The sequence below is a fragment of the Oryza glaberrima genome, chromosome 2, assembly GCF_000147395.1.
Source record: "Oryza glaberrima chromosome 2, OglaRS2, whole genome shotgun sequence".
Lineage (NCBI taxonomy): Eukaryota > Viridiplantae > Streptophyta > Magnoliopsida > Poales > Poaceae > Oryza > Oryza glaberrima.
The window spans coordinates 31,248,183-31,274,230 of NC_068327.1; the positions used below are offsets into that span (position 1 = coordinate 31,248,183).

A 26,048-nucleotide genomic window follows, 5' to 3' on the forward strand; every position below is an offset into this window, starting at 1 on the left:
CACACGCACTAGAATTCCAAGAAAACTACGTCTTGTTACGACTCTTTGCTTGTAGCAGTACATGTGTCTTGTTGTGAAATGTTGATTAATTCTAGCCCTTGTAAGTGTTATCCATATCGATGCAATGCCTGATCCCGAAGCCACGTCTTGGGATTTCGTACGGGGCTCCTCCTCTCACGAGGAGCTGAGTTTTCTAACCAAAAAAAACTGTTACTTATTGTGCATAGTCAGATCGATAGATAGGTTGTTTCAAAAAAGAAAACGATATAAGATAGATGTTGCATGCATATACATTACATTAGCAGTGAGATTAATTAATAGTAAGAACATTAATTATCCATAATATGTAATTAACATTCATAATATATATGTCTGTTGCATTGCTGGTGGTAATGAGAATCTTGAGATCTATTCCAAGTCCAACGTCCAATTAGAGAACAGCTTATATATTAGCCAGTTTTTGGTTCCAACAACCAGTTGACCTCAATCATCATGACGATCGAAGAGCTAGAGAAAAAAATTATCAGGATCAAAGGTGTATTATAATACAGAAGAGAGGATAGTTGGCATAAAATAATAACTATACATTGTTACTGAAATTCTGTGTGGCCCAAACAAGTTGACTCGAGATTTTATACGGAGACGCAACTGCTAGTCCGGCCTTAGTTTTCCATTATACTGTATAAATCTTCGGTCATCGGTGAGCTATAGAAGGAGATCAGATTAAGGCACTGAAATGGCTATCATCTTACAGGATGCAGACGATGGCATGCCATGAGTCAACATTGCAGAGGTCCGACTTAAGACATCGAAGCATATATATACACTAAGTGTTGTGAGTCACAATTAATGCATGCGTTTAGAAAACAAAATGGTAACACCTTAGGTTTTTTTTTCTAACTAATTTTTGGGTTTTGCTAGGTTTGCATACAAGCTAGCTAGCAACCTCAATCAAGAGCACTCCTTAATTACATGAGAATTATATAAAGGTCATGAACGAATTATATTGTCTAACACATATATATCATCAAAAAAAATTTTGCATGTTGTTTTACTCAATTCCTAAGGTGCTGTAGACAGCTATATTCTCCATGAAATGAAGTGCTTGCGAGCCACTTGATACTAAATTATAGTCACATACACAAGTCAACAGTTCAATTTATAGCGCGAGCGAGTTCTATAAAAGTACTAAACATGGCATTGAAAGTTGACATTGTGCAACTAGAATGCTAGATTTATACATATGAAAAGAAAATATTAATGTATATATAGCTCACATTTTAATCTGTCATTTTGGTAATGGGGAAACTAAGGTGCGTGATGATAGCGGCCCTGAAGAAATTCCAAGAGTTGACCTGGGCTCCATACAATACTAATCCCCTTAGCGTTAGAAGCGCTCTCTCCCATCATGCACATGACCAAGCCCCCACTTGACTTCGGTATCCCTTGTCATTTGGATCACACCACCGTGCACTTCACAATTCACACTACTCCTTCAGATTAACCCATCTCGTTGATATTTCATCTCGAGTCGTAAAAACCCTCATATTGTATTCATCACTGACATGTGTGCCCCCAAAAAATATCAATAGGTGTAGAAGGTCGTGTATATATACGCATTCATGTGTGTCAAGGCAATATATTTTCTTGAATATGAGATGACATGGGATAATAGGATTAAGGAGGAGTCTTCCCTCCTCATTGCCCTTTTAATACGTCTTAGACACCCAGACATTGACTTAGATGCCTCGGGAGAAGTAGCATTAGGATTTAAGACCGTTCCCCATTTTAGCTGTACCAAGAGAGACAAAGGTACACAAGATAACCAGAAAGAGGCCAGGAGCATGTCATCCAAGAAGAAGAGAGCTGCCATAGATCTCTCCCTGGAGGCAGAGAGAAGACGGCCAGAAGAAGGCGGCGGCGGCAGCGATCGCGAAGCCAGCGATGGCGCCGCTGCTGCAGCTGAGGAAGATGGTGATGTCAAGCAACGAGAGGGCCCTAAAGAGGAAACCGGCGGCGAGGAGGAGAAGGTAGTTGAAGTGGTTGTGGACCAAGGAGAAGACGGCTCCAATGAGGAGATCAAATATAGGACTCAACAAGCAGAGATGATCGAGGAGGACAAGCAACCAGCTGCAGCAGCAAACGTCGACGACGATGGCGGCGACAGCGACGGAGCCGGAGCTAGCGCGGAAGAGAAGCACATGGTAACAGAGGCCACCGGCGGCGAAGGCGACGACGGAGGCGATAGCCGTACCCCCATGGCGCAAGATGAGGTACAATACACAGTACTACAATTAAACTTACCGACGATTATAAAAACTCCTAATTATACTATTAGCTGGTGATGTGATGCAAGTAGATAGAATTAATATCGATGGAGATTTCTCTTGTCCTTTGCTCCCATTTGGAGTTGACATATATATGTGCTTCTTCAGCTCAGCGAGATGCAGGAGGAGATGGAGAGGATGAAGGAGGAGAACCGGATGCTCCGGCGAGTCGTCGACAAGACGGTGCGCGACTACTACGAGCTGCAGATGAAGCTAGCCGCCTACCAGCAGCAACCGGCAGCAGCAGATGAGCCTAAGGTGATTTAATTTCTTAATTAGCTGAGCTAGCTTAACCAAGCTGATTTAGCTAGCTATTATAGCTAGGCTAAATATCCAATTGAGCCTACCCATGTTGAAACTAAGCTTAGCTCTAGCTCGCGCGCTCATCTCGTGCATGACTTTAATTATTCTTCCACGTGACACACCATAATTACCATATTACTCAATTAAGTCACGCCTTGTTGTTTGCGAACTCGTGATTGATTTGATCGATTTCCGTGTAGGAGACCGAGGTGTTCCTCTCCCTCGGCGCAACGGCCGCCGCCTCCGCCGGCTGCGGCGGCGGCTTCCCGGAGGCGAAGAGCAAGGAGCAGGCCGCGTGGCGGCGGCGCTCTGTCGGAAGCGACGACAGCGACGACGGCAAGGAGGATCTAGGGCTGTCCCTTAGCCTGGGAGCGTCGTCGTCGTACGACGACGACCAGAAGGCGGTGGAAGCAAGGCCGCACGACGTCGACGGCGCGGCGGCTGCGGCCATGATCGGCGGCGACGGCAGCAGGCCGGCGCCGAGGGGGTACGCGCTGCTGGAGAGCAGCAAGGTGCAGGGTGGCGCGGCGCCGGCCGCCGGCGAGCTCGCCGCGGCCGGCGGCATCGCGAGCCAGAGCGTCAACCCGGCCAACCGCAAAACTAGGGTTTCAGTTCGAGTCCGGTGCCAAGGCCCCACCGTAAGACACAATGCATGCAACATCTGTGCGTGCATGCGTGCAGTACATGATACGAGTACTAATTACTAATATTGATCTTGTGATGTTGTCGCACCGGTGCAGATGAACGATGGGTGCCAATGGCGGAAATACGGGCAGAAGGTCGCCAAGGGCAACCCGTGCCCGCGAGCTTACTACCGGTGCACCGTCGCGCCGGGCTGCCCGGTGCGGAAGCAGGTGACGATCGAAACTGACAAGAATTCAGATTGATTAGCATTGGTTGCATGCACGATCATGTGTGTTCGTGCATGGATTGATCGATCTCGTTTGATTGTGTGCAGGTGCAGAGATGCCTCGAGGACATGTCGATCCTGGTGACGACGTACGAGGGCACGCACAACCACCCGCTCCCCGTCGGCGCCACCGCCATGGCGTCCACCACCTCCGCCGCGGCCACCTTCATGCTGCTCTCCAGCACCACCTCCTCCTCCTCCGTCTCCGACGCCTCCGCCGCGCCGTCGTCGTCCTACCTCAGCCCGTACCTGCTCAACTCCGCCTCGCCGTTGCTAATGCCGGGCGCCACCGGCGGCGGCGGCGGCATGCAGCATCTCAACCTGTTCGGGAATTCGCCGTCGTCGTCGTCTCTGCTAGCTCCGCAAGCGCCAGGCTCCAGCAAGTACCCGTGGTCTCCGAACCACCCTCCGCTCGCCGGCGCCGGAGGTAATAAGAGACCGTTCTGGAGCGCCGGCGGCGACGGGGACAAGCCGGCGCCGGCGGCATTGGCCGAGAACGTCGGCGCGGTGATGTCGGACCCGAACAAGTTCTCGGCGGCGATCGCCGCGGCGATCAACAACTTCATGGGGAAAGACGGCGAGAGTAGCAGCGGCAAGAGTAGTAGTAAGTGGGGCGTGGTTGAATCACTTCCACCCCATGAGTAGTAGTGAGAATTATATTACTAGTTACTAGCTAATCAAATGTGACAAGATTGATTCAATGATTGGGAAATCAGTTAGGATTATTGCGTGTAAACAAATCAAACTAGGGGAAATCACACATTGGAAACATTTTTTCGGGGAGATTTCGTTGTAATTTTTCAGTTTTTTTTTGTTTGGAACAGATCGAATTGTTGTTAACCGTAAATTACAGTATCTGTTCATCGTCTTTATTAATTAACAAAGTTGTACGATCATATTCAGATCATACAAAGTAGTATCCTATATTAGTAGGGCCGTGGGGGTTCAGTTCTGTGTGCTATAACAGTTTTTTATTTACTACATTTATAAGCATTTTTATGGTTATTTTACCATACTTAAGGAGTTATTGGGAGTTACCATATTTTCTATTATAAAATTTGATGCATATGGTGGTATTAGGTATCAAAATTTTTAGTGTAAAATGTAGGTACCTGCTCTATTAAGAACCATAAAATTTCTCATTTTCTTATGGGCAGTCGATTTCACACTTGCCCTTGGTTTATTCAAGAATGTTTGCCGGCATTTTAAATTTTGGAGAAAAAAAGCTAACCGGTGGATATATCAGTGCATTTAATAGTGGTTTCAATTTGGTCCCTATGTCTAAATTGATCGGTTGTTTTGCTCTCTCCTTTTATTTATTTTTATTTTTTTAACGCGCAAAACAATTGCACATCAATGTATTAGAATAAAATAATGTTACACAACGTAAGTGGCTAGACATGTAATTAATGAAAAAGAGTTTTCATTATTTGGTCTATTAATTATACACATGATCTGGTTGTAACTATATATATTGTGACAATTATTTTTTCTGTTTGAGAAAACAAATGTCCAAAGAGGTTCGCTTAAATAGTAAGGGTTACATCATGACAGGATCGCATCATTTATGAAACACTGTATGTGCTACTGTGCCAGGGTCACACCTGTAGCTGATCAAGCATTATCAGTTGGCTTCCAGTATTATATAGCTTGATGACTACTTCATCCGTTTTATAATGTAAGAATTTTTAGTATTACCCACATTTATTTAGATGTTAATGAATATAGACATATGTATACGTTTAAATTCATTAACATGTGTATACATATATGTATAATGCTAAAAAGTCTTATATTCTAAAATGAAGGGAGTATTAATTAAGACATATCATACGAATTCAGCAAGTATTGTTTTGTGCTGTACTGCTTGCAGTGCAAGAGTTGTTCCGCGTAACTCATTTTTCCTTTTGATTTTTCGGTTTGAGAACTTCGTCTAGCACCATTCAAATTAAGGAAGCCTGCAGTGCACTGTGCACTCTGCATTGTCTCCTGACTAATTAGCAATCTGGCGCCGTCAGCTCAGCTTTCTCTTGTAAAACATACTCCCTCTATTTCAAAAAAAGACAAACCCGAGTTGTCGTGTTCAACGTTTAACCGTACATCTTATTTAAAAAAATTATAAAAAAAAATAAAAAGACAAGTCACGCATAAAATATTAATCATGTTTTATCATCTAACAACAATGAAAATAATAATTATAAAAAAATTTCATATAAGACGGACAGTCAAACGTTTGATATAAAAATCTAGTGTTTGTCTTTTTTTTTTTTTTAAGACAGAGGGAGTATGTAGAGATTGGCGCGGCCGGGGATGCAATATGCAAGTCAAGGCCGTTGCAGCGAACCAGCTTGTTGGTAGCGGCCATCAGGATGCAGGCCGGATCGATGCCTGCAAGCTATTGTTGCGCATGAAGCGACTGTTGTAGCAGATTAGAAGCCAGTATGGTGGACAGGATCTTCCGGCAGGCCTCTGTAAGGCCCAAGAGGAATTTCACAGAGAGAACGCTAAGCCGCTAACTCTTCAGTTCCGTAAGATATCTTATATATGGGGTATATAGGGCAAAGTTGTCTCGGTACCCAAAAAGAAAGGGGAAATGTTATCACTAAACAAGGAAGAACAGAGATCGCATATTACATTCGTATAGAGGAAAACAATCACTGTACGCTCCGGACAAGCTTCTCCAGACTCTAGAGTGGTGTACTACGTCCCAACTTCCAACCCCTTGTTTCCTTTGATCATTCTAACACCTCTGGTCACATGGTTCTGACCATTTCTGGAACATGCCTATGCTCTCTTGCAGTAGTGTCCTTCGCGTAACTAAGCCTATTTTCCGTTAAGCTCAGTCATTGCTTGTACTTACACGAGTGTTAAATCCCCTCCTGGCATGTACTTTCATCAGCACTAAAGTCTGAAATTTCTTGTAGTATTAGTACAAAACCCCAAAATCCACACTGAACTTCTCTGAACTTTTATCACAGGGCCATTAGCCTGAAGCCTCGAGCAGGAGTTAGGAGAGAGAGAGAGGCTGGGGACCAATACGCCAGCAAAAGCCACAGTCCCACGGATCATGTGATCAGCCACCGCCCACGCCCCACCACCACCACCAAAGCCACCAAACTCTCTTTCTCTGAAGAAAATTCAGTACTCAGTGTTGAAGCCTGAACCACCCATCCAGAATCGCAGGAGCAGCGAGCGATCTCGGTTTGATCTCGTGCGAGCCGCGCTTCTCGGTCCATCCGAAAAACGCCAAGCCCAATCCAATTATCCAACCCTATCCCAGATCAGAATATATCGGATATGGTTGATTTAATCCCAACTCATTACTGCTATTTCTTCGCTTGTTTCTCATGCGTGTTTACAAGAATCTTCCAACCTAATCCCCCCGTCTTCCACCACAATCACGCAGTGACAGCGAGGAAATTATAGTTGCCTGGTCAAGTAAAACTCTGCTTAGTGAGACATTCCTACTTTGCCAAGTTATAAAACAAACATTCTGAATTTTATCCATGGGGTTAATTTCAGCTGTTCCAATTGTAATCTCACTAGCTTTATTAATGAATTTTAGCTGTTCCAATTATGAACTCACTAACTTTACATAGAGGTTGATGACCACCGGCGGGAAGGAATCTGTTCCCGTTTAATACGGGTTAACACGCCGAAATTTACTCGACCCTACGATAAAAGTACAAACTATAAGAGGAATATTCCTTTTTATATTTTATTTTCTCTCTCTCTCTCTCAACGTGCTACAGTTCAACGGTGTACGGAAAATCGCAACACGTCCCGTAGAAGGCACCCCCCGTCTCCGCCGGTTTCGTCACCCCAGCTTTTGCGTGGACGCGGTCCATGGACTGCACCGCGACCCCGGCTTCCGTCCCGGCTCCCGCCCGCCCGAGGAGGGAGCCGGTGCATAGACCGGGTCCACGCAGGGGTGAACAGGCGGCGAAACTGTAATTGCAACGCGAACTCGCACCAAAAAACGTGGGGCCCACCCGCCCAAAATCTTTGCGTCTCCTCCCCTTTCTAATCCACTTTTTATTTTTTGCACCATTTTTTCTTTTTCTTTTTCGTTTTGTTTTTTTTTCGTTAATTTGGCTTAACTAGGGGTGTCCTTGTCTTTCGCCATTTTCTCTCTCGCTCAGTTTGCTGCTCTCCTCCTCCTCGTCGTCGTCTCCAACTCCGTCGCGGCCTCGCGCTCACCGCCGCCGGAATCCGGCTGACCTCCTCCGCTCCCGCATCGGGCGCTCGCCCCCCGGGTCTAGGTACTTGCCCTTGCCCCCCTGCCCATGCCCTTCGTCCCGATTCGAACATGTCAGATTTGGTTGGTTGGGTATCTTGGTGGTGGGTTGGTTCGCCAGGCGCCGAGGCCCAAGTTCTTTGTCCTGGAATGGTGGCTAGGGAGCTTTGTTTCGGGGTTCTATCTCTGTGATTTGGGTGCGGATGGGAGGAATTCTTCTTGGTTTGGGGGAATTTGGGGGGTTCCGGTGCTGATTTGAATGTTTTCTGGCTGGTTCTTGGCGCTCCTTCGGGCGAATTTTGTGGAGCTCTCTGATGGGAGTGGTCTAGGTGGGGATCTCAGACTGGATGGCCTAATTTGATCTTATCAAGGTGAATTATGCCTTCTCCGTGAGGATTTAGGTGACTGTGGTTACAATTGCTGGGGTATTTGACCTAAAAACGAAGATGGGCGAGCAAAAGGGGCCTCCTATTGTCAAAATTTTAGTCATTGAACCAGTAGCACGAGAGCGGTGTTCTCGGTGTATTCTTTGCGTGTAGATTGGAGGATTGGCCGCAATGGCGTAGCAAAATACCCTTTAATGTATCTTTTGAGCTTCTGTTGATGCTTTTAAGCTTTTTGATTGTTGTAGTAGTGATTAACAATTTTGTAGGAAATGATCTACTGCGAGAAGGTACTGTAGTAAGGAAATTTAATTGGCAGTAAAGCTTCATTTTCTGAACTGTCCTTGTACCCATTGATAATGCCATTAACGTAGAAAAAATAGCATTTCGGATAGCATTTTAGTTAAATCGTGAGCACTTATCTAGTCTTGGGCCGTGGCCCTTTCATTTCTTTGCTTAAAGTTAACGAAGAAAGATGCTTCTCGGGTAATATTTAATAATGCACTATTCAGTGGATAAGGTGCACTTTTTAGATGGAGAAGAAAGTGTTTTTGTCACTGATTTGAGTTGAAAATGGTGAGGTGAATTTTGAACCAATTTGTGGCATAAGAAAACCCTTTTGCCAACCTCCATCCATGTGTTAGCAATCATGGTAGGAGGATCAAGATTGAAGTAAAACTTAAAGAAGCCCTTTGCTTCAAATACCTTTCTTGTGCTGGTTACTTAGCATGTTCTTAAAGGATGGAATCCTTGGCCCAATTGCAGTATCAATTGATTCTCTCTAATTAAAAAGTTATGTGTTGTTCCTTGTTTCTCTTTAATTCTGGTAGATCTGGGAGGGGTCCTGACATGCTCCATGTGGGCCACTGGTTTTCCCTTTATCTCTTATCTGGCTCTTAGGTGTGACTTTTTTAATGGGTATTGTAGATCACATCTAATGTGCTTCATTGATTTGATTATTTAAAAGCCTTTGGTTGTTGCTATTCGTTTGTTTATGTTCCTACCCTTCTGTGGTTGGATCCCATAAAGTCTACCTGTGACTTCTGCTGCCTTGGTTGCTTGTTAGTCATTGTTGTGGATCTTAAGTTTGCTGACTTGGTTTAAGGAGGAAGGCTGCTGCAAGAGTAAAGCTGCAATTGGTTGGTAATGTTGCTCATGAGTTTTTCTTGTATAATTGCAACAACCAAGGAGGATCTTTTTGTTCGTTTTCCATTTTGACATTGTACAATGCCAGTTTGCTATTTCTTGCTTCTTTTTTATAAGTTTGCAGCCTTAGTTTAGTAAGTTTGCTTGGTTTCATATGCTTGATTTGACTCACAAAAATGATAACTGTGTGGATGCCTCTTTTCCTTGTTTAATTATGTGATTATATCAGGGTCTACATTCACTGCCTCTGTGGCGGGGTTCATCCCTATCATCATGTTAAATATTAAACTTTCCTCCTTATGCCAATTCAATGGAGCAGCAAATGGTGATTCCAATGCCAACAGAAATTGCTGCCTTTGGAACTTGGACAGTTGTGATTTGTGTTTTTTGTTTCATGATTTTAGTTGCGCCCTTCAACTATCCATCCATAAAGCCATGTTCATTTTTACGTTGCCTTGTGTGTTCTGTTTGACAAATGATGAAAATGACCAGATAAGGAATCAGGAAATGTTTTGACTTGGCCAAGGAAGATCCATCTGTGCAGCTCCTACTGACCCGCACCCCCACCCCCCCAAAAAAAAGTCCTCAACACATTCTTGACAAAGTTGATTAATCTTTTTCCCTTTTGTTTTGCTAAATTGTAATATAAAGAATTAACCTTGTACATATTTTCTCTCTTTAATGAAATTACACTACTAGGCAAAGCCCTGGTAGTTTTCCCAGTCAAAAAAAAAATTGTAATCTAAAGAAGGTTAATTTCTGTGTTTATATTGTATTTTAATATCCTTGCAGATCCCTGGCCTGTTTTTGTTTATAAGAAAACAACTGTATCAACAATTCATGCAAATCACGTTATGGTTTCTTTCTGGACAGGTTTCCGAAGAAATGGCAAGAAGTGCAAGGGCAAGGAGGCATGTGGCTCGTCAGCTTAGATCCACACCGTATCCCATCCCTTCGTACCGCTGGAAATCAATGAAAGAATCAAACCGAAAGAAAACTCTGCCAGCTGCACAGAAGATGGACTGGGAAGATGCCAACTGCTCTGTGTGCATGGAATACCCGCATAATGCTGTTCTCCTCCTTTGTTCTTCGCATGATAAAGGTTGTCGCCCTTACATGTGTGGAACTAGCCACCGCCACTCAAATTGCCTTGATCAATTCAAGAAGGCTTACACCAAGGGTGCATTGCTAGAGGAACTTCCTGCCAACACTGTTGGCACGAACTTGGACTCGACGCCATTGATTGCAGGTGAAAAAAATGAGTCTGTTGATCTTGCATGTCCACTGTGTCGTGGCAAGGTGAAGGGATGGACTATAGTAGAACCAGCTCGAAGTTATCTCAATGGGAAAAGGAGGACATGCATGCAAGATGGTTGCTCATTTGTGGGAACCTACAAGGAACTCCGCAAGCATGTGAAGTCAGAGCACCCTCTTGCAAAGCCAAGGGAAGTCGATCCCATCCTTGAACAGAAGTGGAGATTGCTAGAGATTGAAAGAGAGAGGCAAGATGCACTCAGTACGATAACAGCAACTATGGGGAGGGCGATTGTTTTCGGTGATTATGTGCTGGACTTGGAAGATGAAGATGATTTAGATGATGTAGAAAGTGATGAGGATGACAATGCCAACGGACACGGGACAGATAACACTAGACGAATGTTAATGTTTCTAATGCGCCAAGTTGCTCGGCATCATCAAAACCACAGGCTTCAGAATGCAATTGGTACAACTGGCGGTGCCGAGGACAATTATGCGGTGAGCAGTGGTGCAAATGCAACCACGCCTTACCATTACCCCTTGGAAGGCGACGATGAGGATGATTTGGTTATGGCCGGAGGCGGAAGCACCAGTATGGTTAGACCAGAGAGGCGGCGTCGGCGCCGCCGTAGAAACCGCGAGAGGTTGTTCTTAGGTGCTAATTGAGACAACAGGGGCTTTACCACTGGAGGAGTACATTGCACAATTGGTTCTCTGGTGCATAGCATTCATCAATTTCAACCTCAATTACTTGTTCATGATCATGTACCAAAGTAGTTGTCTTAACCTTTTAGCTCATTGTTTCACTTCAATGTATGCCATCTCACATTCATTGTTGAAAAGGAAAATACCGCACCCATCTTGTGCGGTTTGTGTAGCCTTTATTTCCAGTTATTCAGAAGCTCTGCTAAATATTAATCCAGTGGGGATCGATTTTAGATCTCACCAGCTTCAGATATTCAGTTGTGCTTAGTGCTGACTAAACATAGATTTGTACATTTGCTAAACCGGAGGTGTTGACTGACGATATTACAACATAAGAAGCAGTAAGATCTTACAATGACCTGAGCTCATGTTTCAACCAAACATAGAAACTGTAGAATACATTATCATTGAGTTCGACACTTCATCGTTGAAGTGCCCTACACTTTATGACATCAACATACATGCTCTAAATGATTTCCCGTAACATAACATTACAATTTTGTTCATAACTACATTCTACAGAGCATATATTAATATAATCATTTACTTGTATATACTTGCAAGAAGAAAGATTTGTATCTCTTCACGACGGTCGATGAGCATTTCCACAACAGATCTTCTAGTAAACCGTCGATCGAAGGCATCTGCCAATTCACACCATCTTGCCTGATCTACATTCCCAGATGGCGAATGAATATCACAAACATCACAAGCACATGCGAGCTCGTGCAATGCGGTGCCAAGAATGCTCACTTCTGTCAAACGCCATACACCATCACGTCATCGATTGCTCAATGCCCAGAACCAGGAGGCGCATTGGACACCCAAAATCTCCCACTTGAGCACAGGGCAGTTACTTTTTCCTAATGATGGTAGGCACACCGTAGCAAACGGGAGATCCACCGATCATAAGAGGAAGCCTGCAAGCACGCCTAGCTTCACTTAAATATGAAGCTACTCGCCTGTTGCCACAAGTGCAACGCTTACTACAGTTATTCATTCGTTCGGACTTCTTCCCTCGTGTGCCTCTTCGCCTCGGCCTGCCATTACCCTCCACAGCAATGGTCATGGATTCAAATTCTCGTGTTAGCTGGCAACACTTCGAGCAATTTTTGGCCGCTACAAAATTCTCTTGCAACCATGAACCGAGCAATGCTTTGCTGAATCGATCAATATCCTTATCTGACACATCCCAGAGATTTGCGATAACAGCTGGAGAACCAGCAGATAAATATGATAAAGGGGCTCCTTGAGGAGCATAACACCCTTTGCAACGCAATGTTCCACTACTGCAACCCATAAGAAGAGCAGCTGAGCAATTATCTAATTTCTCAATTTCCTTTCCAGAGACATACTGAGTTCCTGCAACATTTCAAGACCAGTTAGAAAATAACTGTTAGTTCTAATAAATGAAAATGGCTGTTCTCTGTATTAGTCAAAGGCTACCAGAACAGTGCCCAGTAAGAACAAAGATACTCATGATCACTAGGTTAGTTCATATTCCTAACAGTCCAATCAATAGATAATAAATACAATTGAAAACTTCAAAGCATCCATTGGCACTGGGCCCCCTAGAAGCAGTTGTTCTTGTTCCAATTGACACATAACCCACTCTGCTATCACATGTGGCCGGTTTGTGTAGTTGACTCAAGGGCACCATCTAATGAATTAGCGGTTCAAGCTTTAGTTATTTTTATATAAAAGCTGGGTTTGAGTATTCATCTAAAGAAATTTCACCCAGGTGGCCATAATAGACCAATCAACAATTTAGGTCATGTTATCACCCGTTGAAAATAGCAATCCTTAATGTATCGCTGTTGCAGCAATCAGGAAAAAGAAAACAGGTTCAGCAAATAACTTAACTATGGTACTCCCTCCATCCCAAAATATAACTTCTAGCGTTCAAAATTTTATCCCGAAATGCAAAAACTTCTCCACCTACTTTCTTATCTCAATCAATCACAACCATCTTTCATTTAATTTCTCTACATATTTTCTCATCTTAATCGATGACAACCATCCCTCATTTAGTTTCACCTCTTCTTAATTCCCGTGAAAAACTCTAGAAGTGCTTATATTTTGAAATGGATGGAGTATTACCCTACTAGACTTAATTCTGAGGACCGAAGGCATCAGGGTTTAACATGAATGGGAGAAAACGTTAATATATAGATCCAGCAAAATGATGACTACAATCTTTATATCTATAGGGCTTACCACTTCCATGACCAAAATAAAGGAAAAGATCATGATTCCTCAAGGCCAACACCAGCTCTTCAGCTGTTGGAGCATACCCAGCCTTTCCCTGCATACAATCGTTGCAACATTCACAAATCACAACCGTATGTTGGTGCACTATATAGGCATCCAAATTCATGCTTTAACATGCAACATAAATGCTCCAGCAAGCCTGCAAAAGCCCTAAGGGTTCATGTCCTGTTATCTCTATGACATATGTTAGACGCTGTAGTTGATTGATGCAATTTATTAAATTTAGTTGCAACCAACAGTAGCAATAAGCAGACAAGCTGAGCTAGAGGTATCTAGTGCTAGCCTACAGGTAGACAAGATTTTGCAGCCATTTATATTTCTAAAGTGAAAGGAGCAGTAAATATAACCACTTTTGGTATGGCAAACACATGTTTACAAGCACATTGAGATGCCAGAATATAACCATTTCTCATCTCCCAACAAGAGCATTTCCACAGTTGGTGGAAGCAATTATTTTTCACAAATTTAGCACTGAGAAATGGTTGTTAGAACAAGGACTGTTGTTTTATCATTTCTAAATTGTTGTCAAATCAATGTTACCTTCCATTCGTAGTTCTTAAACATCTGATCAAATTCTTCTTGTGTACTGCTCAGGTCTCCACTAGGATTCAACAGATAAAATGCGTTGAAAGGGTCAATGACAGGAAAAGGAGGAGCTATAACACGGGCATCTTTCCAATAATTATTACTTCTAGTCAAAGCTAGAAAGACACTTCCAATTGATGGCATGCGATAAATTTCTTGATTCCTTAGTGCAGGCAAGTTTTCCCAAGGAAGCATCTGCATTAATCATTTTAAACAAAAGAGGTTAATGAAGATATCATAAATGATAGGAACATACATCACAGCCTCACAGTCACAGGGACTGCTGATTGAAATTGAAAAAAAAAAGCAGAGGCAATTATTTTTTTAGAGTAAATTTCAGAGAATGCCATGTTTTATAGTTAAAGCTGCAGAAAACCACACGTATTATGATTCACATAACCACAGTTTTTTGTCTAAAGGTTTCATAAATCCCCAACTTCATTCAAATCTCTATTAATTTTAGCATATCTGAAAAAATATTATTCAAATTAGTGAAGAGTTAAACCAATCACCTTAATCAAGAAGTCAATAATTAAAAAAAAAGCATAGACACTCCATATTTTTTAAAAAATAAGTAAACATATGCTCTGCATGTATAGGGGTGGGATTTTGTGAAACTTTAGGACCATAATATCCAGGGCTATGGAGCTATGCTAGTAATAGTTCCTAAGGTTTTGTACAACTCCAACCATAAAGCATGGCGTTTTCTGAAATTTATTCTTTTTTTAATCAACAAAGGATGCAGTAAATTCAACAACCGTAAGTGCCAAGCTGTTGCGACAGTTTTAAGATATTTGTGGTTATGTTTAATATTCATATTCATATTAAATACAACCACAGACCTGGACCAACACAGGCTTGAGACAAATGATATCGAATCCACAGTATCTATTCCTACCATTAGACCGAACAGTCAAGGAAAACATCCATAACACTATCTCAAGGACTCGAAGAAATATCTACGCACATGTACTAACCCACACAGTAAACATAGTTCACAATCTGGCCATCTTATTGCTCACCTGCACATTAGTGTCCAGAACAAAAATTACTGGATCTCTATCAACTGGTTCAGTCAGCTCATTCACTGTACTTTTTATTAAGCATTTGACTGTCTCCAGAGCTTCAAACTCAATACAGCAAGAAGATAAGGCTCTAAGTCTGTCTTTCCCACAACACCCTCCTCGGCCAAAATATCCTTTATACGATATAAGTTGGGAAACACAGTCCTGCACTTCATCAACTGACATAGCACCACCAAGGATGACCTTGATGAGCACTGGATTTACTTCAAATTTGAATTCTGATTCCAGACCAGCAATCAGGTTTGTCAGAGCTTCCTCAATGTGTTGGTCAGTTAAATCATACCCCAAGAGAAGGCATTTCCATGGCCCCAGCCATGATTCCTCCATGTCTCTGTTCAAAAAAGAACATAACATACCAGAACCAAAAAGTTATTAAAAATATGATCCATCTCAACAACAGAAAATTCAAACATTTTTTTAGGAATACATCTTGTGGAATCAATTTTCAAGTTTTGCCATAACATAAGAAATCTTACTTCAGCATCTTATCAAGGTGGTTGTTGAGCTTCATTCTATGTGACCACCACTTTACATGGTTTGCTTGTCCATCATTCAGAGTGAGGGTTGCACTAGAGAGGGAAATAAAGTTCTCCTCAAGTATCTTTCTAAAAGTAGGAGCCACGTAGTCTATTATAGTGTAGCCCCAAGGGCACTGCCAATTCTTATCTGCGGCTCTCATTAGATTGTCCAGTTCTTTGGTACAGGAATCTTCATGTTGGGTTTCTGCCAAGCAACAGCTATGTGAGAAAAAAAAACACAAAAGAAATACTAAGAGTAAGCTATGCAATTTTAATATGGAATCAACAAACCTTCAGAAATAGCATCCACTGGCAAAAGCATTGTAATAGGTTTGTTTGTTGAATCAAACCTCGAAAGCATCATCCAAGCAGGAAAATAAGAAGGGAGAAGAAGAATTTCCCCAAGAACATTCACAAAATCACCTTCAAGCATGCTAATGCACACAATTGGTACATCAGGAAGCTTATGGAAGAATTCTTTTATATGTATCTCAAGATGTCCTATGTCCGCTGATGAAAACCTGAGAGAAATTTAAATATGACCATGGAGGACAAATCCAGTGAAAATGAGCTAAGTGTAAAACTCTTGAAAATCATACCTAAAAGTTTTGTAAATTCATGAAAAATTACTAGAGATAGGTGTAGATATGAAATACATTCTCACCAAATCTCAAGTTCAAACTTAACTTTATTTGGGAGTAAAAAAAAGGACAAATTTCGGGTGAATAGTAACAGGACACTATTCACCTGAAATTTGTTATTTTTGTTTCTCTCGAATGAAGTTGAGTTCGGACTTGAATTTGGTGAGTGTATTTCATAGGTACACCTATCTCTAATATTTTTTTCATTAATTTACAAAGCTTTTTAGATATGATTTTCACGAGTTTCCAACACTTAGCTTGTTTTCACATGATATTTCCCCTATACAATGACAAATAATGATTTGGCTAATTTACTACATAAACATTTTGAACCTGAAAAACTTTGAGAGACTCTCATCTGACGCATTTGAAAAATCTTCAAGAGCGGCCTGAAATGCAGTGTAAAATTAAAGATAAATAGTACATGAAAAGGAATGTGTTGATTTAGCAGTGAATTACGTACAAACCTTCGAGTCATTTTTTCTGAGTAATGATTTTAAGCCAGCAAAGTACTGGCAATCGAGATAGGTTCCAACAGAATTCTGATGAAAGTATGCAGCCCAATGATTCAAAGAGAGAGATCCACTGGAGTATAAAGGTAATTGAGCCGTGGAATCAATCGTTGCAAGTAAGAATATACATGCAAGTAGCCTGCAAACCTGAACCAAGAGAGTTGGATTTCAACACAAGAACCATCAACAGTAAAACATATACTTGAAGACGGAAGGAAACTATAGCCTGAACTCAGCAGGCACTCAGAGATGATAAAATTAAGAATATGCAATGAGCATTTAAAACATTATACTGCATGGAAACATGACTAAAGGAAATCACAGACCTCCTGAAAAAGTGAGGGATTCTCTCTGGACAGCACAAAAGCTTTCAGCAACCAAGGAACAACATCAGACATTTGTACACTGCAGAAGCGGCAGCATATGTCCCTGAAGACAGATGAAATGAAAACAACTTACACAAGTTTCACGAAGCGCTACAATTGCAATGTGGATATGTGACTGATACTATAGCAAGACAATGAAATAACCTTGACTGTTCTGAAAGGAAGCCCTTGAGCAAAAACAAACTCATACTATATAATATTTCTGCCCTCTCTGAAATAAGAAAATCACCAGTGCTCTGATCCATGATTAGTCCAAATAAATTATGCTCATAAGTTCTATAACAATCCTGAGGAAGGGATCTAAAGTACAACAATGATATGCACTGCCAATAGATATTATGAATTTTATGAGCTCCATGCAATCCTCCATGAGCACCCAAGGCTTTTGCTGTAAAATACAACACTCAGAAGTGAGAAAAAAAAAGACTATATGAATATATTATATAGGAATTTAGTAATGAATAAAATTCAATCAGACTTCTTAAACAAAAGGACTATATCTGTCACCATCACATGATTCAATGCATTTCACAGTAGCAAAAGATCATTTGATGTTCACCCGTAACAATCTCTTCGAATGTATAAATAAACTTAACTTTATATGAATATCATTTGGAGCTAAAAGAGGATTTCCCATCTCATATGTGTAAACCAACAGCATTTCACAGAAATAACTGCACTCCTGCTGTTCAACAGAGAACTGCTCAAAAGCCAGGTATACAAAATTGAAAAACTGGACTGGTCCATGGGTCTTCCATAATAAAGGTATCCTCTTGAATGTTATAGCATGTTACTAAAAAATAATAGTAAATAAATGATTAAACATGAAATATATCGAAAATAAACTAGCAAAAACCTGAAAACATACACGTAATTTATGCGCAAATTGTGAAGCCCTTAGTTGTGCACATGTTATTACCTCAAGTGTGCAATTTATTTGTTTAACACACATAATAAGGAGCATAAATAGAGAAAAGTACCTATTTTTAACAGGATAGACACATGGTTGTGATGCCAAACACAATCCCATCTGAATTGCAAAATATTCTGGATGGACCCAGAGTTGAGTGTATTCACAAAAAGGCAATTCCAACATCCAAATATACTGCATGTGTAATCTATGCTCTGGTCAACGCCATCAAGGTTACAGTTTGCTTTTCCACGGACCAAAGTATCTGTGGACAGATTATCGCTGCAAGATAGGCCATTCTTACAGTGTAGCTCAGTTGAAGCCTTTTCACCTTTCATATGAGCAGTTCGCTTACTAGAGCGCGTCCTAGTTTTTACATGAGCTTCCACATTCTGTTCTTTAGCTAAACGTGATGAATTTCTGGTTGTCCTTTTAACTTTAACATCCAATGGTGGACAACATTCAGAATCCTTATGTTTCTGAAATTTTAATGCCGTAAACTCATTCGAGTGATCACCGGAAGCCTGACTAAAATTTGCACATACAGTACATGAAGGTAACACTCCATCATTTGCAGCTAATGGTTCTTTCCCATCTTTGCTGCAGATAATGCAAGTAGTTTTAAGCTTATCATATGAGTCAACAGGAGATTCCAATTTGGTGCCGTTCAGTTTATCCAGGGCAGACTGATACATGCCTAGAGCATTAGACAAATTGCCTGCTGACTGTTTCTGAAAGTCTTTCTCATATAGACTCCAAAATAGATCTCCAGCTTGCACATCAAGTGATATATCCAGAGTTAACTTGCAGAGCTTGCACGAAATGAATGTAGCATTTTGTGCAAGAAGATCCCTGGCATATTTAAGCTCGCCCTCTGCGGTGTCCCATTGCTGTCTCTTGCGGTATATTTGACCTAAAAAATCAGGCAACATGAGGCAGAAGGACAAATGACGCGAAAACCACCAAAAGCAATATGTACAACTGTTGTATACTTCCTCCGTTTCATATTATAAGACTTTCTAGCATTGCCCACATTCATATATAATGAATCTAGACATATATATGTGTCAAGATTCATTATTCATTAACATTTATATGAATGTGGGCAATGTTAGAAAGTCTTATAACCTGAAACGGAGGTAGTACTATCTTTGGAGAAGTCCCAAGAGGTCCTTTTCATAACTTATGAAGTGCCAAAACTAAATTACAAGTAATAGTGCCTCTTTGATCTTCGTAACACTGATGTAAAAGTATATATATATATGCACAGACCTAAAATTGATAAGGAAGTATATAAACACACATACCTAAAGCTGATGCGAAAAGGACACCAAAAACCGGCAATCCTTGAAATTGTGATATATCCTTTCCTGTTCGTAACAAAACTTCTGCTTCGGCACCATTACCAATCAATTCATGCAGCAAAGCAACCTGAATAGTTAATGCATTACAGTGTGAGCATCATGCACAAAGTTTCTTTTTATTTTAGGAAGCATCATTCCCGAAGTTAAGAATGCTGGCCAAATGCCAACAATTTGTGTGTTGCACTGTAAAAATTATGTCTACAGCCATTTGCATACCACAGTAGGCACCCATCAGCAGGTTGGATGTCACATTGACATGACAGATAGGCCCACATTTATTTGACTACAGTGGTGTACCAGTTCCATTTTTTCAATCATTAAAGAGTATTGCAATGGCCTTTACGCCATGTCATTATTCTACCTGCAAAATGCTATCAAGATAGCACTGGAGTACATTCCAAGGAGTAAGGAAAGAATCTCTTGTTCCAGTTGATCTGGTAGAATCTGGCCAAATTTCAGTTATTGTTGATCCCCATGCTTCAAGTGAAACGGAGTTTTGCCCTCCAGAACATTGAGCTTCCCCACTTGTAAACTTGCCAAAATTGAATTTGAATTTCTTTCTTAGGAGCTTCTTGCGTAAATGCAAGGCCTCTTTTCCGTATGAAAAGGCCTACAAAAACAGAACTACTAAATGTTTATATCACAAGAAATCTAAAATATCAACCAAGACAACAATTTGGCAATGATTCCTACAAATAAAGATCTTGCACCAAGACATGATGTTTCAAACTGGAGCACCGGTGCAACTACCTGGAAAAGTTCTCCTCTTGATAAAAGTCTTTCTGATAAATCAAAGTACAGATAGCCAGCTAGAAAGGTTGATTGATCATTTACAGTAGCCTGTAGATTCACAGTACACAATGGTTAATAGAAAACTAAAACAGCCATAATTACAATGCAATTGTGCTGCAAATAACAAAACTTACATCAGAAACCAAAGATGATGCAACACTATCAACCTCATGAACACTACCACCGAAACCAAATTCCCTTCGAAAGGAAGGTTCACATGTCGTAGAAATAAAGGAATCAATAGGCCACAATCTCTGGAGAAACATACAAAGAGAAGGATGGTCTCCTTTAAAACAGTTTCTCCAAAATTCTGTACTATGGCAATCAACATCAAGATGATGCTCTGCAATTGAAATAAATTGTTGGTCCATTGGGAGATGACAACACGCATGATGGAGGCGCCCATTGGTAAATAGCATGGAAAATAACTTTTCAGGGGGTAAGTTTTCTTGCTTCCATATAATTATCATAAGCTTGCACAGATCAAATTGAAGCTCAAAGCAGCCCTGATATGTCACAGTAAAAGAACATAACTATGTTGCTAAAAGGATAGCAATTGCATCTCATCCAAACTAGGTCGAAAAATCTATAATGACCTTGCTTACCTTCATTGCCAACAAATCAACCAAAGAACAAAGAAGTGGTACAAGATTTTCTGATGGCTGCTGAGATATCATACCAGGAGAATAGTAACCAAAAGTTTTGATCTTTGACCACAGGCCAAATACATTCTGAGCGCTATCAAAGATTACCTATTCAGATGACAACGATGTAACAAGCATGATCAGAAAAAGCAAAAGGCAGAAGTATTTATTTTGTTTATATACTTGCTAAAACATCTAGGATCTGTTGTAATTACCTCCGCACCAAGATTGGCTTCCTGCGCACAATGTGCATGCAGGCAGTATGCAATAGTTAATTGATGGATTGCAGGTGCATTGCCTTGAGATGAATCCAGTGGGATGTCTCGCTGGTTTGAGAAGAAAAAACAAATGTCAGATCTCCCTTTTATGTCTAAATAAAATAAGTGGACAGTAGACCCAAACTCACCAGTAAAGATATAGCTTCAGATAAAGACTCAAGGCAGCTGCTTATACTTTGCACTCCACATGTACGAAGCACACGTGCCTTTCTAACAAGGACCCTCGATCTCTCAAAATAATACTCCTTTGAACAGTATATTTTATTCAACAGAATGTTTGTGATCCTCTTTTGCATTTCTACACAAAACATAGTGCCTCGAGATTCAACTAATGCATAAGCCAATAATTCCTGTGAAAATCAATGCACGTGCAAAAACCATTTAGCTTCAAATACAGAACATGACAGATTCTCAGATACAGCATTATTTATTGTTAACCAATAAAAATATAACATGGTACCTGCTCTAAAATTAAGCCTACCAACTTTGTAGGCAAAGGAGGTGTACAACCCATAAGAGAGTGGTACAGAAGGGGAGCACTATCAACACTTTCATCATCCTTAGCATCTTTGTGTGTTATCTGTAGTGTGAATAACCAATTAAATGAAATCAATAGTGGTCTTGGTAGCAAAATAATTCTTTTCAGATCAGTACCTTAACCCACAACTTGATGAGGACTAATGAACTGTTCAAAAATTCGGATGTGCTATCATTAGCCAGCAATTCAGACAAGTTCTTCACAATAATATCAGGTATTATTTTTACTCCACATCTATGGAGAATGTCAACCATCTTGGTAATCTTAGCAAACGCATCCATACTGATGTCCTTCAATGTATCTTTCGGTATATCCTCAATAATTCTCTGTTCGTCCTGGCTTGCTGATAGTCTATGGTAAGAAAGCCTGGCATACACCCATACTGTTTGACAACATAGCTCTAAAGCCTTTGGTGCCTAAAATAGAGAAAATGGTTTTGAATTTGTGGTTAAAACTCAAAAGCATGTTCAAGTAAATGGATCAACATCTCAGAATGGTACCTCATCCAAATGTCCAATATTGTAAAGCGTCACACCGATGTTACCAAGTGAGGACATGAGAAATTTGATCTCATCAAGTTTTATCCATGTACTTGAAATGGCACATTTGATGAAGGACACGCTCTTCTGGACTATGAAAGCAAGATACATTAATAGGTGATAAGGATGCAATTCTAATTAGTAAACAGCAGGCTATGTAAAGGCAATACTCCACTAATGTCCTTTGGATAGGAGAACAACAAACAGATTTACTTGTAAGTCAACTGTTTCTATATGTAATAAAATGATATCAATATTAAAAACCAACAGGCTGAAACAAGGCATACTGTAGTTGCAAAAGACATAGTGTCAGTGATAAATGGTGTCCGTTCAAATTAATCAGATTCAATCTATGTGTAAATACTTCACATGGTCCCAACCATCACCCATTGCTCAAATCGGTCCTCCAACTTAAGAAACAAGTCATATTAGCACATGACCTTTATTAGTTGGCCCATTCTCGTCCATATTCTGGGTCAGCAGCCAAGGTTACCCAACAAGAACTATGAGAAACGAATGAAATACCCTCTAATTATTTCACTGCATGGTTCTATGCATCATGCACAAACACAACAGACGCTCTGTTGGGTCTATGAGCAATGGAAATTAAAAAAAAGTTAATGGAGAGCAAGTTTGGTCATTTCATGTACTCTAGGTTGGCTGGAGATCCTAGGTGCTGACTCAGCATACAGATGTGTGATGCCACATACACACAAGGACTAAAAGAGCTAATTAATGAAATTCGAGGATTGATTTGACTAGTTTAATAGTTGAAGGACCAATGCGTACCACAAACAGTAATTAAGTGACCAAACGAAGAATTAACTCCAAGATAGATACAGGAAAAGCGAATGGGGTACCTGGATACCTTCATTGGTAATAAAAGAAACTTTCATTGCTGAAACTAGGGCTCTCAGCAAGGTTCCATGTTGTTCATGCTGTTTATCCTTGTCTCCTTCAGGCATTTCTGTACAGCTGTCACAAGAAAATTCAACACGCAGAATCAGGGATCCCTTTTGTTTCATCTATATCAACATAACTGTTTTGCAAATTTGCTCATATAAACATAGGTGGGAACCCTATTGACTAAGAACATATCAATAATTGAAAATAACTTGCAACATAGTGTAGAGCTGACAAATGCTGCCTGTGTATTTCTGATGAACCTACCTATAAGCTGCAATGCTGGAATTGATAAACTGATGCAGTGCTGTTAACATATAGGTCATGTTTATAGAATAATTGGGTGTTATTCCTTCAGAGAAGTTCTTCCAAACTGCATTCACGTACTGTGATAATATCTTGCAAAGAAACTCTAGCGAATCCAGGTATGCCACAAAAGATATATGGTCATCAGAGTGAGACAAACTGTTCTTCTTATTAGAATGCCCAGGCTGCATTGATGAACTAGAAGCTTTACCCATAGTATCAAGTGGAATGGATCTACCATTGGCAAAACAAAAAAGATGTGCCAGTGTGGCAAGGGCACTCTTTAAAGTTTGTAGATGCTTTTCATCATTAAGAAAATCTGTGGATTTATGAGGCCGCTCTCCATTTTCAATTTGCTGAGCACTACAGTATAATCCAATGGCATAAAGAATAAGTACTGAGGCAGTTGCAGGGGTTGAGGAAACCTACACACAGCAAGTAATTGAATTAATCAAAAGCACTGCTTGCATTGGGATGGTATGCATTCACACTAAATGATGCTAACAAAATAGTACAGCATGTACCTCAGAGAAATAACCACCTTGTTCATAAATTAGCTCAGCAGCACCAACAGATAAATCCCAATTTGAAGAAACAAAGCTTCGAGAAAAATATGCTACAAATTCTACAAGCCCATTTACAGCCCTTGGTAAGTCAGCCTGAAAAAGATTGCATCACTTACATGACAACATTACACAGGTAAAGATGCCTTGGCAGAAAAACAGGTTGTTGGCTCTTTATGGAATGAAAGAATAGACAGATGAAGGTGTCATTGCACATTACAAATAAACAAATCAGGCCAGAGTGCGCCACAAATCTGCTCTCCATGACCTAGTTGTTTCTAGTCATTATCACTTAGCCCATCAGATGGCACATGACTACATTACTCAAAAGAGGGGGAAAATGATACAGTGAAACAGCACCGATCGGTCCTCGATGATATTTAACATAAAGGAATAACAAGCACTGGAAATGGTCCTATATAAGGGGCATTCATGGTTACCAGTTTAAGCAAATTAAAATGTAAGAGAAACTACAAACTAGAAAGAGGTTTCCAGCTGCATAAAAACAAAGGAAGCATGAAAATACCTTTAGACATGCAGCAGACCCAACAACGGTCTTTAAGACATCAAGCAAAAGCTGAGTGCCCCCACCCCAACTCACATCTACAGATGAACAAATCTTGCGAGCAACCTGATCCATAAAAATATAGTAACATCATTGACTAGCCACGTTTTTTAGCAAATTCGAGAGGGTAATCAATTGTGTAGTGATACATACTGCCGGCAAGCGTTCAATAGTTTGCGCCTTCATACACTCCCCCAAGGTTGCACGACAGAATTCACACACAAGGTTGGTATTGAACACTGAATATTCAGCAACCAAGAGAATGGCACAGCGACTTAATGCATTCACAAGCAGTGTCAGATACTTCCTGCTGACATCCTCAGCCAGAATCCTGCGCACACAGAAGTACAGTTTAAACCACTCATTTCCTATTTTATTAATCAAACTGAATGCAAAGCTTAGCTGAGCACACAATCTCACCGAAGCCATGGCTGGAGTTGGTCAACAAGGCTGACAACCCGTTCGTATGGGGCAGCTTCCTTCACCTTGCACTTGCTGGCACAATTAGCAAAGCACACGGTGAGCTCAATCGCGAGGATGGTGACTTCAGGGTCCGCACCAGCCTCCCCTGAGATGCCAGGATCAGGAAGGAGGGAAGCAAAACTCGCAGTCGCAGCACGGCGAGACTTTGAGGCCGTCGGCACTGACAGCACAGACCGAAGCGAATCCAGAGTGGCAGCAGCGTCCGCCTCGGCGCGTGCGTAGTGTCCGCGCGACTCGAGGCAGCACACGAATCGGCCGCGCTGGAGCAGCACGGAGTAGGGCTTCCCGGCGAGGCACGCCGATATGACCGCGAGGCAGTCAAGGAGGAGGGCGTAAACGTCGAGCAGCTCGTCGGTGCACCCGGCGTCGCCTGAGCTAGGGTTGGGGCGGAGTAGCGGCGGGAGTACCTGGAGCGCGCGGCACAGGAAGGGGAGGAACCGCTTAGCGAGCGGGCGGACCGTGGCCGCGTCGGGTGGCGGCGGCGGCGGCTGCTGCTTGCGCTGCTTCGCCGTCCTCTTCGCCGGCGGTTTGGCGCTAGGGTTTAGCGTGGGTAGGTAGGGGGAGAAGGGCTCGAGGTAGGCGGCGAAGCGGGAGGTCAGGCCGGATTGGGAGGACGGGGAGGAGAGCGCGGCGAGGAGGTCGGCGGCGGCGGCCTCCATTGCCGTGGTGCGGATTGCGCTTGCGGCGCCGCGTGTGGGGAAATTTTTGTGCGCGTATTTGGGGATTTCGGGGACGGGGATGGGCGGGAAAGGAGGAGGATTTCGGAGCTCTGCGCGCTGGACAGAGGAAAGAGGGCGGTGGGGACCGGCGAGGAGGAGGCGTACGCTGGAAGATTTGATTAATGGGCTGGTAAATTATCTTGTGGGCTGCCAGTGGGCCTATTCTGATGACCTCTAT

General features: G+C 41.7%; 3 protein-coding genes across 4 annotated transcripts; 2 read left to right on the top strand and 1 right to left on the bottom strand.

Annotated features, from left to right (window-relative positions):
• Window positions 1-1,658: 1,658 nt before the first annotated feature.
• Window positions 1,659-4,476, top strand: LOC127763913 (WRKY transcription factor 72A-like). Its single transcript, XM_052288718.1, has 5 exons — window positions 1,659-2,273; window positions 2,436-2,585; window positions 2,831-3,268; window positions 3,371-3,484; window positions 3,589-4,476. Exons 1-5 carry the CDS (start codon window positions 1,659-1,661, stop codon window positions 4,183-4,185), a joined length of 1,914 nt encoding a protein of 637 aa, XP_052144678.1. The 3' UTR covers window positions 4,186-4,476.
• Window positions 4,477-7,611: 3,135 nt separating this feature from the next.
• LOC127761174 (uncharacterized) lies at window positions 7,612-11,440 on the top strand. The gene is made up of 2 exons (XM_052285421.1): window positions 7,612-7,802; window positions 10,180-11,440. The coding sequence occupies exon 2, from the start codon at window positions 10,192-10,194 to the stop codon at window positions 11,227-11,229; it is 1,038 nt and encodes a 345-aa protein (XP_052141381.1). The 5' UTR covers window positions 7,612-7,802; window positions 10,180-10,191; the 3' UTR covers window positions 11,230-11,440.
• A 148-nt stretch (window positions 11,441-11,588) lies between these two features.
• LOC127761172 (separase) lies at window positions 11,589-25,894 on the bottom strand. Of its 2 annotated transcripts, none has more exons than XM_052285420.1 (27): window positions 25,089-25,894; window positions 24,822-24,999; window positions 24,630-24,734; window positions 24,065-24,199; window positions 23,502-23,965; window positions 23,200-23,306; window positions 22,293-22,423; window positions 21,909-22,208; window positions 21,715-21,834; window positions 21,383-21,604; window positions 21,192-21,302; window positions 20,938-21,084; window positions 20,467-20,838; window positions 20,291-20,380; window positions 19,902-20,150; window positions 19,484-19,607; window positions 18,247-19,089; window positions 17,411-17,654; window positions 17,207-17,309; window positions 16,836-17,027; window positions 16,702-16,757; window positions 16,019-16,248; window positions 15,686-15,932; window positions 15,147-15,540; window positions 14,080-14,319; window positions 13,486-13,573; window positions 11,589-12,630 (listed from the first exon to the last, which is right to left on the bottom strand). In XM_052285420.1, the coding sequence occupies exons 1-27, from the start codon at window positions 25,808-25,810 to the stop codon at window positions 12,122-12,124; spliced, it is 6,723 nt and encodes a 2,240-aa protein (XP_052141380.1). In that variant the 5' UTR covers window positions 25,811-25,894; the 3' UTR covers window positions 11,589-12,121. The 2 variants fall into 2 exon arrangements, with proteins under 2 accessions (XP_052141380.1, XP_052141379.1); XM_052285419.1 differs by having other exon boundaries at window positions 22,293-22,418; window positions 23,192-23,306.
• Window positions 25,895-26,048: the final 154 nt, after the last annotated feature.

Bases quoted from the DNA above. Each gene is read 5' to 3' on its own strand.
- LOC127763913 (XM_052288718.1), top strand. From the start codon at position 1,659: ATGACATGGGATAATAGGATTAAGGAGGAGTCTTCCCTCCTCATTGCC. The intron at 2,274-2,435 runs GTACAATACACA...GTGCTTCTTCAG, and splicing joins CCCCCATGGCGCAAGATGAG to CTCAGCGAGATGCAGGAGGA. The intron at 3,269-3,370 runs GTAAGACACAAT...GCACCGGTGCAG, and splicing joins TCCGGTGCCAAGGCCCCACC to ATGAACGATGGGTGCCAATG.
- LOC127761174 (XM_052285421.1), top strand. From the start codon at position 10,192: ATGGCAAGAAGTGCAAGGGCAAGGAGGCATGTGGCTCGTCAGCTTAGA.
- LOC127761172 (XM_052285419.1), bottom strand. From the start codon at position 25,810: ATGGAGGCCGCCGCCGCCGACCTCCTCGCCGCGCTCTCCTCCCCGTCC. The intron at 24,200-24,629 runs GTATTTTCATGC...AATCTTTTTCAG, and splicing joins GGTCTGCTGCATGTCTAAAG to GCTGACTTACCAAGGGCTGT. The intron at 14,320-15,146 runs GTGAGCAATAAG...TGATTAATGCAG, and splicing joins TTCTGGACACTAATGTGCAG to ATGCTTCCTTGGGAAAACTT.